An 18,910-nucleotide genomic window follows, 5' to 3' on the forward strand; every position below is an offset into this window, starting at 1 on the left:
ACACTTTTAGAAGGAAAATACCCAACAGGTTCTATTTCGATTTCGGTTAGTATTTTCGAAGATCTGATAATCCATAAAAATGTTGTGTAAACTGGTAAAACCAAATTGCAGCTTTGAATTATCATTAAAATTGCTTGGATTATACAAACCAAAAGTTTTATCTAAATAAAAAATAACAATAAAATTAAAATTGTTTGTAAAAAGAATAGATTTAAATGTTTTATTACTTACAGATGTAAAAACAACATAATATAAAAGTGTGGTGGGAAGTAAAAATAACAAAATTGTAAATGCCAAAGTTCCGACAAATAATTGCTCTGGTGTATAATCGCAAGAGTCAACTTTTCCTCTTAAAGGATTTTTCTTTTTCCCCAAAAATAATCTCCACAACGATATTAATGTTGAAGATTGTATACTGTATAATCTAAAAATTAAACATGGTTCAAATAATTTTTTATTATCAATTTTTATCGTACTGAGTACTAGCATTGTCACCTAGTGATACATTTTAGATTAAATTCCTAATACAAGAGATGTTTTTTCAGCCTAAATTTTAGAGCAATGTATGAAAATGAAAAATTTAATAACAAATATAAGAAAAAAAGATTAAAAAAATGTTTTGTAGTTAGCAATACTTACTTAGCCGCATAGGCATGAATGAAAAAAATATGAAAACTAACGAGTGCCAATAAATCAATTGCTATGGAAGCTTGAAAAGTAATTCCCATAAGGCCTAATATTAAAAAAATTTGAAATATTATCTTGACAATAAATTTAATATAACCTAAAAAAAAAAATTATTCTCACTTGTTTAATACTATCAAAAACCAAGAAAAGGGCAACTGAAAAATAAATTACCTAAAAAGTTCCACCAAATTTCAATATGAAATATAAAAAAATTAGCTAATATCTGATTAAATGCACAATTTAACTTTAATCCGGCTGGATCTCCACTCAGCCAATTAATCAAATTTTTAATCGAATCGACTATAGATTCAGCAGAATTTAAAAAAATTGTTGCCGATGAATCCAATGATATTTTTGAATTTAACCAATTTAAAAATATAATTCCTAAAATTGTATCCAATACAGATGATAATAGAAAATTTGTAACTTTAACATCAATTTTTTGTTTTCTTTTAATTGACTTTAAAGCCCATAGCAAAGCATCAAAGTAATTATTTAAATGTAATACTATACTAAGATATTTGGAAAGAAATAATATTTTTTTGCTTTTTTGAGTTAATTTATGCACTATTAAAAATACAAAGTTTAATAGCAAATTAAAAATCTTTGCACCATAATAATCATTTTTTTTCTTTTTCTCATAATTAATATTTTCATCTACTTTATTAATGAGGTGACTAAAATAACTTTCTTTACTAAAAGAAGCTTTACTTGTTTTTGATGTTGAAAATTCACAAGTGGAAAATAGTTTATAATTGTAGTTAATCCATAAAATGAGAAATTCTTTATAATTTTCATTTATTCCATTTAATTTAAGTGTCTTTATTTTTAGTGTTTTATTTTTAATGGTAATAAAAATCCAATTTTTATGCCTTTCTTGTTCTGATGAAAAATTTTCACAAATGCATTTAAAGTTTGTCGGTTTATTGGCTTCAGTTATTTTTACTGTAAAAAATATATTAACGACATCACTAAATGAATTTAAATCCCCGTATAAAATCAACTGAATATTATCTTCTAATATAAACGGAAAAAAAATTACAATTGTTTTTCTATTTTTATTAACAGTATACATGTCTTTCAAAATGTTTACTAATGTCGTTACATACTCAACTTTTAGGAACGCAAAAATACTCGAATATTATAATTTTATACATTACGTAATGAAAAATAGGAAATTTTTTAAAAATAAAATTTACGATAAACGTATTTACATAATTTTTCATTAAATTAACCGTTTTTTTTTTTTCCATCATTGAATCGAAAAACATTGCATGCAACAATTTAATACATTTAGAGTCTTTTACGTTTTCAGGCAGTTGGCTAGTTTTATTATTTTAGACATAATGCCGCCAATTTGATTAATTTCTAAAATTATAAACCTACAAAAGGATTCATGAATGAGAAAAAAGATTGCTGTAAACTTATAAACTCGGAAAAAGAAGGAGGATAAACGCAAAAATTTAATTTAGGAGAAATATTTACATTTTTAAAAATCAAATTCAAATAACAGCCATTAATTTTTACCAAATAAATATGAGTGATTCAGATCAGAAAACTTTCAGCAAAAACTTTATGGAAGTTTTAAATAAAATTTCCGACTCAAAAATTAAAAGTATAGATAATACGCAGTTAGATAAATTGGTGTCACACATAAATTTGGAATTTGGTATACAAAAATTTATATTTAAAAATTTTTTTTTTATTATTTTTTGTTTTACTTTATGTATTTTTTTCCCCACAGATTTAAAACCAAATGATTATTTAGAATTACCTGGATTATCTATTTGGTTACTGGAAACAATTAAATTATGGAAATTTCAAAATCCAAAAATACACACGGCTACTTTTCTATGCCATTTTATTGGGATTTTATCCAAGCATTGCAAAGGATTTGAATTTATTCAAAAAGATGAGATTTTAAATGAATTGTTGGCAACTGTAGAACCTATTTTATTAAATAATGATTTGTTAAAATTAGCAATTATAAAATTATTTAGAAATGTACAAAAGAGTAAATCTGGAAGGAAATGGTTAATTGATAACGAACGATGGAAAGTGGTTATTAACTTTTATATGAATAATTCTAATTTTTATGTCGCTCATTATTGTAAATATTTAAATTTTTCTAGTATTTTTCATTCACTTTTTTATAACTTTTAAACTTATTTTCAAAACCAATGTTTTTTTGATTTTAGGTATAGAATTTTTAAATGAATTTTTAAAAAGTACTGATGGTGACTCGATCGTTGGTCAAATGTTGCAAGAAATTTTGTCTTTACAATTTGAAAGTATCGATTTAACATGTAATTCATTAAAAAATTTAACTTCAAGAGATTATTTATCACTAAAATTATTTAGGGAAATTTTAAAATATTCTATTAGAAAAAATTCCAAAATTTATTTTTTAGAACTTAAAAAGTTTTATAATTTTGAAAATAATTTGCAAAGTTTATTTAATAATTGCCATGATGAAAGCACTTTAGGTTTGATTTATTTAACATTTTTTATCTCACATTATTGTGACTATTATTTTAAAAGTTTTATGTTTTTGCAGATATTGTTTCATCGGTTTACATTTTACATCTGATAACAAAAATCTTAGTTGACAATAATAAGTGTTCAGAAAATGAAGTCCTTCTTATTATACTGAAAGTTTTTGAAAATTTATTAACTAAAAACCGATTTATTTGCATCATTAATTTGGGAAAATTTTGCCAATTACAATTTGATGAAATTAAAACGAAATTTAATTCTAACACATCTGTTCAATTATATTTAGCAGTTCTTCAAGTTAGTATTATTATTGTTAAAAAGAATTTTAATTTTTTAACTTAAAAATATTGAAAACTAGTTAATAATTTTAATTTTTAGCTTGTTCCATTGCTAAGTTATAAATGTTCACCAGAAAATGAAATATTTGAAAAAACAATAGAAAAATTTTTTAATTTTTTTATACCTGACTGTAAAATTTATATTAATTCATTTGGAAATAAAATACAAACTCATGAAAATTTAAAAAATTTGGCTGTGAGAGGTTTGTTAAATGTTTGTTCAAATCTGCAATGCTTAGATTTGGTGAGTACTAACAATTTTATAAAATAATTTAAATTTATTAATTATTCACCTGCACTTTACTAAACAATATTCAATCATTTCAGAGGGAAGTAACAGTATTGTTAAACTTTCTTGTATTTGTGTTAAATATGTTTTTCTACGATGAAATAAATTTTCAATGTTTCGATGAACCTGTCAATAAAAAGTTTAAAAAGGAATTACATAATCCTGCAGATGATATTTCAGTAATTTCAGCAATAATAAAATCATTGTCTTTACTAATAGAAAAGTTTAATGTTAATAAAGTTGAATTTAAGGATAATTTTGATCTAATAAAACTTACTAGTCAATTGTTACAAAATGAAAAATTATCATCTGTTGTAAGTATCTAACAACTAATAAGAGAAGCCATCTTAGTGATGTTTTTTATTACTTTTTTTCCTAATAAACTTTTTTATAAAATTATTTTTGTTTCTTTTAGGTGATTGTCGATACTTTATCGTTAGTAAAACGAATAATTGTTAACATTGCTTCAGTAAGTCGACATAATAAAGATTATAAAATATTTGAAAATATTTTATCAAGCGTTTTTAAACATATTCATAATCTTCATTGGGAAATTCGCGATAGTTGTATCGAAGTTCTAACGAAAATTGTAGAACTCGCGGAAAACGGTAAATTACTTTTAAAAATAAAATAATTCAAGTAAAAAAAAAAACATTACAAGTAATTTTACCTTATGTTCTATTTCAGATAATTCGAGTTTGATTGACATAATTGAAGAAAAAAATTTTTTCACTTTAATTAAATCAGTTATAAATGGAGATATTGAAAGTTACGTTAGAGCGTCTGCCATAAGAGCTTTATCCGCATTACTTAAAATAAATAAAATAAGATTTTCCGTAAATTTGTTAAATTTATCTTCCGAAATTATTGTTTTAATACAAAGGGAAACGGAAGGGATTGTGCGGCAAGAAGGTGTATTATTGTTAAAACAAATTTACTCTTATTTTAATGAAGGGTATGCATGCATGATAATATTTAAAAAAAAAAAAAAAACTTACCTTCTGCTTTGTAACTTTTAATTTTTATTTGTAGAACCAAACAATTAAAAGTTTTTTTTGAAACGATGAGTTATTTAGCTATTTGCGATTTGCATTGGGAAGTTAAAATTAATGCTCTTCTTTTTTGGGAAGCTGCCATTATTAAAGTACTAGTTGCTCATGGTATTCCTGTCGACTCTGAAAAGAAAAAAAATATTAATATTAGTGATGAAAGTATTATCGAAACTTTATACAATGCATTAAATCAATTATCTAAAATTGGTTGCTTGTATGTTCTTTTATCAACTTTAATAAACGATTGTGATTTTCAAGTTGTTCAGATATCAGCTAAAATAACATCTAATTTATTAGATATTTTAAAATCTTACTGCAACCTAAACAAACTGATTAATTTTAATGAGAGTCAAAACTCTCATGAATGTACATCTGAAAATACAAACCTAAATTTATTATTTGAAAATACAGACGTAAATAATTTCAATATGGAAACAAGAAATGATCATATTGAAAAAACCATTTCTAATTCTGAAGCAGTAATCGATGAAATAGTCAAAGAAGGAGATTTAAGTTTACTCGTTAACATTCAAAAAAATTGTAAAAGTGATCAGTCTTACACTAATAAAATTCTGTTGCAAGAGTTAAAACCTGAAAAGTTTTTAAAAATGTTGCAAAATTTTCATTATAATGAATTTTTAAATGAAAAGAAAAAATGGTGGAATATTCATATGGATGTTAATTCTTTATTGGAAGACATTATTAAATCTAATACAGAATGTGAAGCGAATACATTAGATTGTTATTAATAAAAGATAAATTATTAATGGCTGTGATATTATAATTCATTATTTTTCATAATAAAAAATAAATACATGATACTAACCTTAATAAAACATAAAATGCTTGTTATTGTCAAATTTTTTTTTTAAACACATAAGATCAGCATCTATAAAACATTGATTTTATTTAAATGATGTACATAACTTAATTTGACTTCTTAAAAATTCATTAAAAGGTTAAAAATTACTTGATAATAAAAAAACAACATTTTAATAATCCTAAGATTTAAAAAATATATATATAAACATTTTTTTTTAGTAATTTACATAAATAAATCGTTTAAAATTGTTATCTAATAACAATTAAAACGTTAAAAAATAGTTATGATGATCATCCATTGGCAAATTTTACACAGTAATTTTTAAAATATTAAGAAGTTGTATAATTTTTAATTTTTTTCCTGCTGTAACTAAAAAAAATACTTATTTTAACACTTGACTGTTAAATTATTTAGGTTTACAATAAAACTTTTGAATTAAACGTATCACAATATGTATTGCAGTCTTAAAATTTAAATATCCAGCACTTTAAAATGGAGTTTTCACAAAAATTAAGAATTTGCAACTTGGCTTAATGGACCTTCTAAATATTCAGCTAATGCTCTAGCTTTTTCTTTTAGCATTCCAAAACCTACATTTTGTTTAGAACAATATAAACACAGCAATAAGTTAGCTACTGTTGTTATAGCTACTTTTCCTTCCTAAAAAAAATAATGTAAATCTATACAACCCTATCATACATTTCAGCACACACTGTTATTTAATATTTAAAATTAAATTTCTTACCATACATTCCATTAAAACAATTTGTAATGTATCTTCTGAGAAAGCAGTTCCTCCACTTTTTTCATATGCAGACCATATATTACTAGCAATTGCTGCTGTGACTCTGGCATCCCTGTCTGCATATCCACTGTATGCTAAAAGGGCACCATCATGATTTAACAACCTACAATTTATAAAAATTCATATTAATATTAAATTACATTAAATAAACTACAGGTAATATATCAATTTAATTTAAACAATTTGTTCGATAATATTTAATATTTTGTCAGAAAATATTTTTAACGTACAATGTATTATCAACTCCTCCAGTGTTGGCCTGACTAAGAACTTGAGTTAAAGCTTTTGGACGCAACATTTTAATTAAAAAAAAAAAAAAAGTAATTAAAAATAACAAAATTGGTTTAGTATTATTTAGTTTTAATGTAAAACTATATCAATTAATTTATAAATTATTATTGAATATTAAATCAATACATATGATCCTTAATTGTAAATTACTACGTTTAAAAACACCGATATTTTTTTTTTTTTACTTTACATAATGTATGACACAACTTTGATCAGCTGGCAACCCTGCATTTTCAAATATTTACATGAAAATTAAGTGTTAAAATTTAATTATAATAATGAACTATAATTTTAGAGTAATTGGTCCCTTTACACATTGTGTGAATATTTACAATGCCTTTTCTAGATAGACTTTTATTTAAATTAAAATAAAACAATTAATTAAATTTAATAATAATTTGTATTGATCGCGTTCTGCAAAGGACGCCATATTACATGTTTGTAACTAATTAAATATTTTAATATTATTGTAAGTACCATTTAGAATATTTGTTACAATTCTTTCAGTTACATAGTATTATCACATAAAGGTTATATAGTTAAATGTTTTAAAGTATAGTTTTTTTTTTTTCAAATTGTTTGTGAAATAAAAATGATGACAATAAATTTTGGTGCAATTTTTTGTTGTGCAAAAAATTAGAAGAATATAATAATTTTATATATATATATATTTAAAACCGTAAATTGTAGTGAAATTATAATTTAAATTTTGATATAATATTTTTATCAATATTTTGTCATTTCACTTATAATAGTGTACTTATAAAAAATTATCTTAGTTTAATATCATTATACATATATAATATTATTTTGTTTACTGCTACTATTCATTCATTTGAAATTAATTTTTTTTGAAAATTTTTTTATTTATTTCATTGTGTAGATAAAAAAGATTATACATAATGTACATGTTAATATATTCTGCTTATTGCATTATTAAAATTTAAATAAATTGTAAAAATTAGATTATTGAAAAAATTAAAACACAATCAATTGAAATTTAGTATTGATGTGTTCACTGTAAAAAGTACATAAAACATTATTGAAATTCAATTATATTTAGTTATGAGTAATTAAAATAATGGTGTTACAACCAGTTAAAATATTTAAAAACATTAGTTTTTATTATATTACATTTATAATAACTTATTGTGAAGATCACATATTATTCAATGGATTTTTATTTAAATAATTATCGGGAGTTGGTGTTGAGTATTTTTCAAGAACTCTTCAGTTTAATCTAACTGCACATTTTGGTAAGGCACAATGCTGTTTGTTAAATTTATAATTTTTTTCAATGTTTTGCTTTTTATTTTATTTTGTATTTTCATGAGTGACTGCATGTCGTTATGCCCCCTTAGAAATTATATTCGATAAGTTTTTGAAAATTATTTTACATATATATTTACTTTTATTGCAACTTTTATCGTCACAATTATCGACTTTTAAAACTTTACAAACATTATGAATGAATTTTTGTAGCATTTATTTATTCATAATTTAAGTAATGATAATTTTTTTTTTTTTTTGTTTTGTTTCAGGAAAGGTATTGTAGGATCAGAAATACAGAAAAATAACCTTATGAAAAAAAAAAAGTTTAAAATGTGTTTTTAACGATTATGCTAAATAATTAAGTTACTTACTTTAAATCTATTTTAATCGTTAGATAACTTTCATTAAATTTTTAAAAATATTTTTAAAATGAATAATGTGGAAGGTTAATCACATATAATGATAAAAAAAAAAGTTGATTAATAATTTTCAAATATGAATTATAAATTACCTAAACAAAGGTTTAGACGATAATGTAGAAAAATATTTATTTCATTTTTATAGTCAAATTTTAATTTAAAAAAAAAAAAACAATAAAATAATAAGTCTTCATTTACAAGTATAGAAAATATTTAATCTAATGACAATGTTGTTAAAGAAAAGAAAAAGAAAAAAAAAAGAAAAAATTTTTTTTTAAAAATGATTTTTTGTAATATCGAGTCATGATTGATACAATTAATTTTTTTGCTTAATTAATTTTCTCTTTAGAAAAAATCTCAATAGTTTTTTTTGTTAACTTTAGATCAAAATTATTGTTACTTGTTAAGTTCAGTAATAATTTATCAAAGTTGAAAAAAAAAAAAAAAAAAATTTATTTTTCGTTTAAAAACCTGATACGTTGTATTAAAGGTATTCTCGTACTTAAGAGAAAAGTGAGGTTGGTGTTCGTAAATGGCGTCGACGTCGGTGGCGGTCGAGATACAATCTCATTTCCGGTTTAACAAAGTTCGCAGTTTCGCGAAAACGAGTAAAAAAAAAGAACGTTATGCGAAAGTTATTATATCGGTTTGCATGCATTTATCGAGTTACGGTAAAATCTGAGAATGATTACCACAACACAGGTAATAAGAAAATTTTGTTTATAATTATAAAATGGACTGGTAAATTACATGATAATATTATATTGTTAAAACGCCATGTTTTTTCTACAAAAAAAAATAAAATAAAATTTTATGTACTCATACTTTTACAGTCACTTTTATAAGTTTAAACATAAAAAACAGAAAAACAATTAATTTTATTATTACTCGTTATTATTACCTGTTTATTACCTTATTATTATTATTATTAAAAGAGATTTTGAGTAATTTTTAGTCATTGTAAAAAAAATTTTAATTCTAATGCCAGAATTCAAAGTACACATTTTTTTAAAATTAATTATTATTATTATTATAAATTTTTTTTTTAAAATTTCTTATGTAAAAAATTACTTACTTTTTGCCGTTGTCGATTTCAAACGATCGCCATTCACCACAAACTACCTGAAAAAAAAAAAAAAAAAAAAAAGAAAATTAGATTAAAAAATAATAATAATAATAATTTTTTAATTTTTCTCAGGTGTTTACTTTAAATGGATAGAAAGCGTGATTCGAGATCGCGGGAAATTCGTCGTGATCCTGTACAATCTTCGTCGTCGGTTACGGATAAATCTTCTAGATTACGTATGGATGCCTATTCGGGACGTTCAGGCCGAGGAAAGCGTAAGTTTTTTTGTTTTTTTTTTTTTTTTTTATAAATTAATTTAAAGAAAAAAGCGAGACGTATGATGAGTAAATTTGTTTCAACAGCTGCGTCACCACCCAGACGAAAAGAAATCGATAACGTTATGAAAAAAGCTCGTAGAGAGGGTACGACGGGACAAAGTCAATATTGGAATAAGAAATTACTCGAAGCAGAAGAAAAGGATCCGAACAGGTGGAGACATAGCGGTTATAAAGAATTATACGGTGAAAAATCGTCAAGCCGGTCGAAAAGTCGTAGTCCTGGTGGTGGCGGCAAAAGATCTTTGCCTTCTAAACCGAGGCAAGTCTTTATCACATTGTTGTGAACCCTGTTGTCTGTGGGTGTGTGTGTGTGCGTGTGCGTGTGCGTTCTTATTGAAAAAGGGAATGTTATTGCTCTTTAGAACTGGACCTCGTTCTCCGCCGTTACCATCGTCGTCGTCGTCTCGTCTTCGAGGTAAATCGCGTTCACGATCTTATTCGCCTCCGCGTAATACCAGCGGGAAATCCTCGTCTTCGTCGCGTCCCCACGCTCGCGGGAGACCACATACTCCGCCGACTACGAAACCCGTTTCGAAAACGTCGGGAGGTCGACCTAAAAGTCCATGTAGCGGGTCAGGAAGCGAAAGCGTGAGCTCGTGTTCCGATGAAAGTTGTTCGGTTTGTTCTCCCAAACACGGAAGGAGAAAAAATTCAGTCAGATCAAGGTAGGATCAAAAAAAAAATTTTAACTAATAATAATAATGATGATGATATTCGTTTAACGCGAGTTTAAATTTTTTTTTTTTTTGGTGCAGATCTCGTTCCTTTTCCGTGCCACGATCTCGAACATCATCGGGTCCGGGTAAATTAACGTCAAAAACTTCTTCGACGACAATCGGTAGAAAACCTCCGACAAAGGATAGACCTAGATTAGAGGGTACTCGTGCAATTAGAGAACGAAGTAGCCCTCCTAGGGATCCAAGAGGACCTCCTCCTTCACCTCCTCGATCAAAAGTTGGTTAAATTAAATTTTTAGCACCTCCTTTTTTTTTTTTTTTTTTTTATCGCATACTGATGAACATTTTGTAAAAATTTCAGAATTCAAATAGTAAACGAAAATTATTGACTGCCGTTAAAGTTGAGGGTCAACCTAAAAAAAAGAAAATCGTTAGGCCTGGAAGTCCGGCCGATTCAGAATCAGACGAAAGTTCTTCTTCGTCGGATGGTTCGGGTAATTATTTTTACTTACATTTTAAAGAGTTTTAAAGTCAATCCAGTTTATATTAATTTTTAATATCTTTAAGGTACCGGTGCTCCCAAGTTGACTTTGTCGGAGCGTTTTGGAAAAATGGCACAATGGTCCGTCGACCGAAGAGATATAGATTCTGTAAAAAATATGAGAATAACGAAAGATTCGGATTCAACGGATTTCAAAGTAATCATTGACATTTTACTCACTTTTTCAATAAATAAATGAATTCACATTCATTTTTTTTTTTTTACAATTTTTTTATCAGGTCGTCATCGAAGGACCTGACGAAGAAGACATTTATCGGGCTGGTGCACCTGAATTTGGTGACAGACGTTTCGGTGCCGGATATTTTCCTGAATCCATGCATGCAGCACCTGTAGGATTAACTGCTTGGGACGATGTTCGAGTTCGATATAAGTATGACGTTTTTCTCTCTCTCTCTCTCTCACTCTTTCTTTTCCTTTTAAGATGTAAGATGGCATATTTTTTCATATTAATTTTTCAGATATTATAAAAGTAGGGGATATCTTAGGGATTTAACATTAGAAGATTATATGAAATGGGAAGAATGGTGGTACAAATATCAGGAATGGTTGGAAGCCGAAAGATATTATGAACATTGGGCTAATATTCGAGCTAGACATCATAAAAGCAGACGATACGGTGCAAAACTATCATAATTAATTTGTTTTTTTTGTTTTTTTTTGAATTTACTGTATAAGATGATGATTTTTTTTTTTTTTTTTGACTATCAGTACTATATTACCTTAAATTAACTTAATAATCTCTAGCTCATGTATTAGTATAATTTTATTATTTTTATAGAGAACTCAGAACTGAGTGAGTTAGTTAGCGTATATAATGAATTATAATTGAAAATTAGGGAAGAAATTTTTTAATTAATTTTTTTGTGATTTGTATCTATGTTTAAAAAAAAAAATCTAGTTAGTGAAAATATAACAAAGGGCAAAGTACTGCATCATTACTTTGTAAATTTATTTTAGTATGAATTTTTTTTTTTTTTTTTTTTTTTATTTTATACCAAATAAAGTGCTTGATTTATTAATCGGTTGTGTATCATTTGTATTTATTTCATTTTATTTTCAAAAGTTTTTTTTATTCCATTTTTTTCGACTCTCTTATGGCAAACCAAAATCAATGTGAAGTTTTTTACGAAGGTTAATTATCAGAGATTAAGACCGTGCGTACTCGTGAGTAATGTGAAAATATTTAAGTTATAACTCAGCAGGCGTAAATGTTTCCTTATCTTTATTTAATGTCATGAATAGTCTAAAACCACGATAAAAACGACTGATAGGGAGTCGAGTAGAGTATGAGTTAAATATTAAATTACATTTTTATTTGCCGTTTCAATTGGAAATGGCTATGCCAAGAAAAAGTTTATTTTTTTTAAATTGTACTGAATCTCCAGAAAGGGAACCTTTACTTCGAGACAGACATCACAATTTACGGTACAATGGCCTTTCTGTAAGTATTTAATATGTAAAATTTCTCCAAAAAAAATTAAATTTTCTTTTTATATTTTTTTCATAGTAATATTTAAATAATATTACAGCAATCTATAAATAATAGCGAAGATAGTTGTCAAACAGAATATGAGTGTGTCGATGCTACTGCTAGTCCATTATCATTAAATCAAGAATGGCCTCCTAGAAAACAAAAAAGAATCACAGAAACTGTAAAACCTGGTCAATTGAATATAATATCAGGAAAATTTGAGGTAAAATTTCTCGAATATTGATTATAACTAACTAATAACTGGGTTATCTGAAAAAAATAAATTTAATGTAATTTAAATTAAAACATTTTAAATAGAATTTTTTCCTTGTTCTAGAGTTTGGATTTTGATATATGTGAAAATCACCTGTTGATTCAGGAATTAAGATCGAAAGGATTTAAATTTATTATTAAAAAAGATATATCAAGGTGGTTTATATTTTGTTTCATCGGTATTTTTACAGCAATTATTGCTGCTTTTATTGATATCGCTGTTAATGAATTAACTGCCTTCAAATTTAAAAATATTAAAAAATGTATGTTTTTAATGTAACTTTATCTAACATTTCATAATTTAATAATAGTTCTTGTTCTGGGTTAAAAACTTTTTTCTTTTAAAGTGAATTTGAAAGAACCATCTTTTGTTTTTTTTAGATATCGATACTTGCATTTCGAAGCAATGCTTGTATCAACCATATTTGATTTGGATAGCTTTCAATGTTTTATTCGTTTTAATCGGTTCAATTATTGTAACATACATAGAACCTGTAGCTGCTGGAAGTGGTATTCCAGATATAAAATGTTATTTAAATGGAGTGTTAATACCAAGACTTGTCAGAATAAAAACATTAGTTGTTAAAGTATTAGGAGTTATTTTGTCTGTTGTTGGTGGTTTATCAGTCGGAAAGGTAATTTTCTTTAATCTTGTTTTTAGTGTTTTAAATAATAAATAATAATATATAGCTTACAGGAAGGTCCTATGATACACTCTGGATCGATTGTCGGAGCTGGCATATCCCAAGGTAAAAGCACAACCTTTTCAAAAGATTTTGGAGTTTTTGGTTTTTTTCGTGAAGACTGCGAAAAGAGAGATTTTGTATCTGCTGGAGCTGCTGCTGGTGTTGCTGCTGCCTTTGGTGCTCCCATAGGTAACTTTTTCCATTTTATACCATCAACTGAAAATATAAATAACATTATAATTATTAAAAACAATTTTTTTTTGTTAGGCGGTGTTTTGTTTGCCGTTGAAGAAGGAATAAGTTTTTGGCATCAGAGTCTCATCGGTAGAATATTATTTTGTTCATTAATATCTACTTTCACTTTGAATATCATACTTAGCGCCTACCACGGTCATCTGGGTGATCTTTCATATTCCGGTTTATTAGATTTTGGAAAATTCGATACATTACATTATGAATTGGGAGAACTTTTAATATATGTTTTAATGGGAGTTTTAGGTGGACTCTTGGGTGCTTTATCAAATCACTTAAATTATAAATTAACAGTGTTCAGAATCAGGTATTAACTAATGAAAATTTAATTTATAAAACCTTCTTTGTCGCTTGTTGATACATTCATTAAATAAAAAAAATTTTTCCAGGTATTTAACTTTTAATTGGATGAAGGTGATAGAAGCTGCAATTGTTGCATCATTTACATGCACAATTGCATTTTTAATGATTTACTTGGTTAATGATTGTAAGCCACTTGGTCAAAATCCCGTAGATTATCCACTCCAAGTAAGAATAATAATAATAATAATAATGTTTAATGAATCGTTTATTATTATTATTATGTTTTTTTGTTTATAGATGTATTGTGGAGACGGTGAATACAATGCATTGGCAGCTTTATGGTTTCAAACTCCGGAAGCTTGCGTTCGTTCGCTTTTTCACGACGATTCTCTATCAATAAAACCATTATCAATATTTCTTTTTGCTTTGGTTTATTTTTTTGTGTCTTGTTGGACGTACGGTCTCAGCATATCCAGCGGATTATTCGTACCTTCCCTACTGACCGGAGCAGCTTGGGGAAGACTGTGCGGAATCGGATTAAATTACCTGACAAACAACGAAGTAAAAAAAATTTTTTAATTATCGATTATTAATTAATTAATTATTACACGGTTGTTACTTATAAAAAAAATAATATTTTCGATTAAAGATGTGGGCCGATCCTGCTAAATACGCCGTGATTGGAGCAGCTGCACAATTAGGAGGCATCGTCAGAATGCCTTTGTCGTTATCCGTTATTTTAATGGAAGGAACGGGTAACATCGTTTTAGGTTTTCCATTGATAATAACATTGATTGTTGCAAAATGGACGGGTGATTATTTCAACGAGGTAGATTGTCTTCTTCTTCTATTTATCTACGTTAAAAAAAAATAAAAACTAATTAAAAATATTTTTACCGATAGGGTATTTACGACATTCATACGAGACTCAAAGGAGTACCCATACTCCCGTGGGAACCTCCACCTTTGGCCATAACCATTTACGCAACGGAAATAATGAGTTATCCCGTCATTGCATTTTCCGTCGTCGAAAAAGTTTCAAACATAATAAATATTTTAAAAACAAAATCTCACAATGGATTTCCGGTCGTTAATAAAGATGAGGTTAATAAAAAAAAAAATTCTAGAAAATCGAAAAACGGGGAAATTTTTTTTTTTTTTTTTTTTTTTTTTTCTTATTTCGAAAAATTTTTTTTTTTTTGGATTCCAGGAATCGGATAACGGAAGAATAAAATCCAACGGTCGATATCGCGGACTCATATTAAGATCACAATTAATCGTTCTTTTGAATAATAAAGTATTCAACGAAAACAACGACAACGTGAACTTTCTAGAAAAAATAAATTTAAAAATATTTAGAAACGCTTATCCGAGATACATGGGATTGGATAAATTGAAATTTTCCGAAAAGGAAATGAATTATCACATAGATTTAAGACCCTACATGAATCCCTCTTCTTACACCGTTCTCCACGTGAGTTATTATTATTATTATTATTATTATCTATTCCTCAACGAGCCCACGTGAAAAATAATTGAAAACGGTCGTTATTTTACAGTCTGCATCTCTTCCAAAAGTCTTCAGATTGTTTCGTACTTTAGGTTTACGTCATCTTCCCGTCGTTTCTGACAGGAATAAAGTTATCGGGATGGTGACGAGAAAGGATTTGGCGCGATACCACGTGTGGAATCATCGGGGTAAAATGTGGTTGGAAGAATTGAAAATTTCAAAAAATTGTACAAAAGATTGTCTGTTGAATTATTAAGATAGAAAAAGTTTTCTATTTTTTTTTTTTTTTTATATGTATATACATGTATCGTTTTTGTTTTGTTTATTATTATTATTATTTTTTTACGTAAATACGATCGATAGGATTTATCCAGGGGGAAGGGGGAGGGGGAGGGGGGGGTATTTGAAACCAAATAAAAAAAACATGTCAATCTCAAACATTATTAATATATATAAATATATACAAAATAATAAAATTTAATTAAATTTTTGCTCTCTCTCTCTCTCTCCCACGACGGATAATTTATATATATTAATTATTTACTCTTTGTTCGGCAGTAATACTTTTTCCTCCGGTAATTTATTTAAATCATCAATATTATTAAAATCTTTAACGGTTTTTAATAAAATTAATGGATTCGTATAATCGTCACGATTTAAATGAAGGAATAATTCTCCGTTTTCGTAATGGTCGCGAAAACATTTTTTAACGGTCATTTCAACGTTTAAATTTTTCAAAGTCGTATATATATTTTTATTAACGTTAACAAAAGCAAGTTTTTTACAATTTTTTTGAAAATTCTTAATCAAATCTTTAATGCCCTTTAAAAAATAAAATAATCATCATTATTATTATTAGTTAGTTAAAACAAAAAAAAAAAAAAAAAAAGGAAATTTACGTACCTGTGCGCTTGTATAATCGATACCTTTTAAATGTAAACAATCGATAACGACTGGAACGTCATCAATGGTACATTTATCGTTGATTTTTTTTTGTATGACGTCACTGGCAGGATAAAATAATCCAATGTCGGGTGTGACCAAATAATAATTACAACATTCGTTAGTCGTCTGAATGAGAAAAAAATTTTTTTTTATTATGTTATTAAAATCGAGGGGGGTAGGGGGTTGGGGGGGGAAATTTTAAATTATTTTTAAACTTGCTTTGATTTCTATTTGAATATTCGGATTCGTCCATAAATATAATAAATAAGACATGGATAAACCAATTCCGACAGCGAGTCCGATTTGAACTCCGACAAATAAACACATGAAAAAAGTTATCATGGCACAAAGGAAATCTCTTTCTGAACAAACAAACAAAATTTATTATTATTATTATTATTATTAATAAAATTCACGATTATGTTTTTTTTTTTTTTTGAAATTCTTACTGTTTGATTTCCATAGTAAAAACATTGTTTTAACATCAATCATAAAAATGACGGCACATATTAAAACAGAACCCAAACTTGCTTTTGGTATGTAATAAAAATAAGGTGTTAAAAATTTTATGACGAATAATAATATGGTACCTGAAAGAAGGAAAAGTGAAGTTATTGAAGGAATTTTTTGTAAAAAGTTATGATAAATAATTACCGGTAAATAATCCTGATAGTGGTGTTCTTACACCGCTCGAATTTGATACAGCACTTCTGGTAAAAGCACCACATGATGGTACTGCACCAACACAGGCACCCATCATGTTACAAATACCAAGTGTTAACATTTCTTGTGTGGCATCAACAGAAGAAGTTCCACCTAAACAAAAAAAAAATGTCAATTATAATAAATAATAAACTTTTTTGAATCAACATTTAATGGGGAGACATTTTTACTCACTGAATGCTTTAGCAATTGTTATGTTGGCTAAAATTGATATCAATGGTACAACCGTTAAACCTGGTGATATTTCATAAAATATTTCAACAAATGATAAAGTTTTATTATTTACTTGTGTTGAAAAATGTGGAAATTGAAATGTTGGTAGGCCTGATGGTATATTTCCTAAAAAATTTTTCATTAATAATTATAATTTAATCTCTCTCTCTCTCTCTCTTTGTGTGTGATATCATGTGAGAGGCATAATTTCCACAGAATAAAAAAGAAAATTAACCTGTTATACCAAAAGGTGGTTCTTTTTGTCCAATATTTATAAAAGCATAAGTGAAAAGGCCACAAATCAAAACGCAAAATGCATTTCTACTTATCGAAATCAACCATAACACTTTTTTTAATATTTTTTCATTTTGATTCAATTCTTTATTTTTTTTCATTATTTTCAATTCGTTTATTTGCTAAAACAAACAAAAAATTTAAAAAAATCCAGACATTTTTTTATTTAAATGTGATATTAACGGTTTTCGAACCCTTAACGATAGTAAAAAACCACAACAGAAAATGCTTAATATGACGTCACTCAAATTAGTTTCAGGTATTTTATAAAAAACGTTATAAATCGTGTTTAAAAATCTTCCCGATTTGATATTATTCAAACCGAAAAAATATTTCAATTGCGATGCGATAATGATAATAGACGTGGCAGATTGAAAACTCGTCGTAACCGGCATCGGTATGAAATTAACTAAAAATCCTACGAGAGAAAAATGGAGAGAAAATTAACGGTTTTATTTATGAAAATTATGAATAAAATGTTTTTTTTAAATTACCTAAATGTAATAATCCGCATAAAAATTCGATAAAACCGCATAAAAATGTAAATAAAAAAACAATTTCCAACGGCATGTGAGAAGTAAATTCAAACGTGAGCAAAGAAATTAATGACGTGGGACCAACGGAAACTTCTTTAACGGTACCAAAAACAAAATAAATAAAACCTCCCATGAACGATGAATACAAACCGTACTGTAAAAATTGAATTTAAATTAAATATATAAAAAAAAAAAGTTTTGTTTTTTTTGTGAAAAATAATCAAACCTCTGGAGAAACTCCAGCCAAAACGGCATAAGCAATACTTTGAGGTATAAGCATCAAACCTAAAGTTATTCCAGCGACGGTATCCGCGACAAAATCTGATTTTTTATATTTTCCAATCCATTTTAATATCGGTACGTGTCTTAATAATTTTTTCTTACAAAAAACCGTTAAATTTTTTTCATTTGACATTTTCAAATCATTTAAAATTTCAATTTTTTTTCAAAAACCAACCAACCGGTTATAAATCAAATTTAAATTTTTTAATTTAAAGAATGAATTCGAATCGCACACAAAACCAAATTTAAATTTAAAAAAAAAAAAAAAAACGTTTTTTTCTTACCGTTGACAAAAAAAAAAAAAAAA

General features: G+C 26.6%; 6 protein-coding genes across 6 annotated transcripts; 3 read left to right on the forward strand and 3 right to left on the reverse strand.

Moving 5' to 3' along the window:
* Positions 1 to 46: 46 nt before the first annotated feature.
* Phum_PHUM429660 (uncharacterized protein) lies at positions 47 to 1,762 on the reverse strand (the record flags this gene model as incomplete). Its single annotated transcript, XM_002429294.1, has 4 exons — positions 47 to 111; positions 228 to 424; positions 640 to 784; positions 859 to 1,762. The coding sequence occupies 4 exons, from the start codon at positions 1,760 to 1,762 to the stop codon at positions 47 to 49; spliced, it is 1,311 nt and encodes a 436-aa protein (XP_002429339.1).
* Positions 1,763 to 2,223: 461 nt separating this feature from the next.
* Phum_PHUM429670 (uncharacterized protein) lies at positions 2,224 to 5,611 on the forward strand (the record flags this gene model as incomplete). Its single annotated transcript, XM_002429295.1, has 9 exons — positions 2,224 to 2,356; positions 2,432 to 2,701; positions 2,886 to 2,993; positions 3,245 to 3,480; positions 3,562 to 3,765; positions 3,849 to 4,124; positions 4,226 to 4,283; positions 4,498 to 4,765; positions 4,843 to 5,611. The coding sequence occupies 9 exons, from the start codon at positions 2,224 to 2,226 to the stop codon at positions 5,609 to 5,611; spliced, it is 2,322 nt and encodes a 773-aa protein (XP_002429340.1).
* A 584-nt stretch (positions 5,612 to 6,195) lies between these two features.
* Phum_PHUM429680 (mitogen-activated protein-binding protein-interacting protein, putative) lies at positions 6,196 to 6,788 on the reverse strand (the record flags this gene model as incomplete). Its single annotated transcript, XM_002429296.1, has 3 exons — positions 6,196 to 6,345; positions 6,431 to 6,593; positions 6,721 to 6,788. 3 exons carry the CDS (start codon positions 6,786 to 6,788, stop codon positions 6,196 to 6,198), a joined length of 381 nt encoding a protein of 126 aa, XP_002429341.1.
* A 2,216-nt stretch (positions 6,789 to 9,004) lies between these two features.
* On the forward strand, positions 9,005 to 11,748 carry Phum_PHUM429690 (uncharacterized protein; the record flags this gene model as incomplete). The annotated part of the gene is made up of 9 exons (XM_002429297.1): positions 9,005 to 9,143; positions 9,671 to 9,813; positions 9,861 to 10,139; positions 10,219 to 10,541; positions 10,632 to 10,830; positions 10,915 to 11,047; positions 11,121 to 11,251; positions 11,334 to 11,485; positions 11,574 to 11,748. The coding sequence occupies 9 exons, from the start codon at positions 9,005 to 9,007 to the stop codon at positions 11,746 to 11,748; spliced, it is 1,674 nt and encodes a 557-aa protein (XP_002429342.1).
* A 700-nt stretch (positions 11,749 to 12,448) lies between these two features.
* Phum_PHUM429700 (Chloride channel protein, putative) lies at positions 12,449 to 15,866 on the forward strand (the record flags this gene model as incomplete). The annotated part of the gene is made up of 12 exons (XM_002429298.1): positions 12,449 to 12,556; positions 12,645 to 12,809; positions 12,924 to 13,122; positions 13,241 to 13,494; positions 13,557 to 13,734; positions 13,813 to 14,104; positions 14,187 to 14,325; positions 14,398 to 14,661; positions 14,750 to 14,929; positions 15,004 to 15,204; positions 15,311 to 15,574; positions 15,660 to 15,866. 12 exons carry the CDS (start codon positions 12,449 to 12,451, stop codon positions 15,864 to 15,866), a joined length of 2,451 nt encoding a protein of 816 aa, XP_002429343.1.
* A 284-nt stretch (positions 15,867 to 16,150) lies between these two features.
* On the reverse strand, positions 16,151 to 18,736 carry Phum_PHUM429710 (Sulfate permease, putative; the record flags this gene model as incomplete). Its single annotated transcript, XM_002429299.1, has 10 exons — positions 16,151 to 16,432; positions 16,514 to 16,681; positions 16,775 to 16,917; positions 17,005 to 17,145; positions 17,210 to 17,371; positions 17,453 to 17,617; positions 17,727 to 17,907; positions 17,980 to 18,203; positions 18,280 to 18,475; positions 18,548 to 18,736. The coding sequence occupies 10 exons, from the start codon at positions 18,734 to 18,736 to the stop codon at positions 16,151 to 16,153; spliced, it is 1,851 nt and encodes a 616-aa protein (XP_002429344.1).
* Between the last annotated feature and the right edge of the window lie 174 nt (positions 18,737 to 18,910).

This window comes from Pediculus humanus, genomic scaffold, assembly GCF_000006295.1.
Source record: "Pediculus humanus corporis 1103172108195 genomic scaffold, whole genome shotgun sequence".
NCBI lineage: Eukaryota > Metazoa > Arthropoda > Insecta > Psocodea > Pediculidae > Pediculus > Pediculus humanus.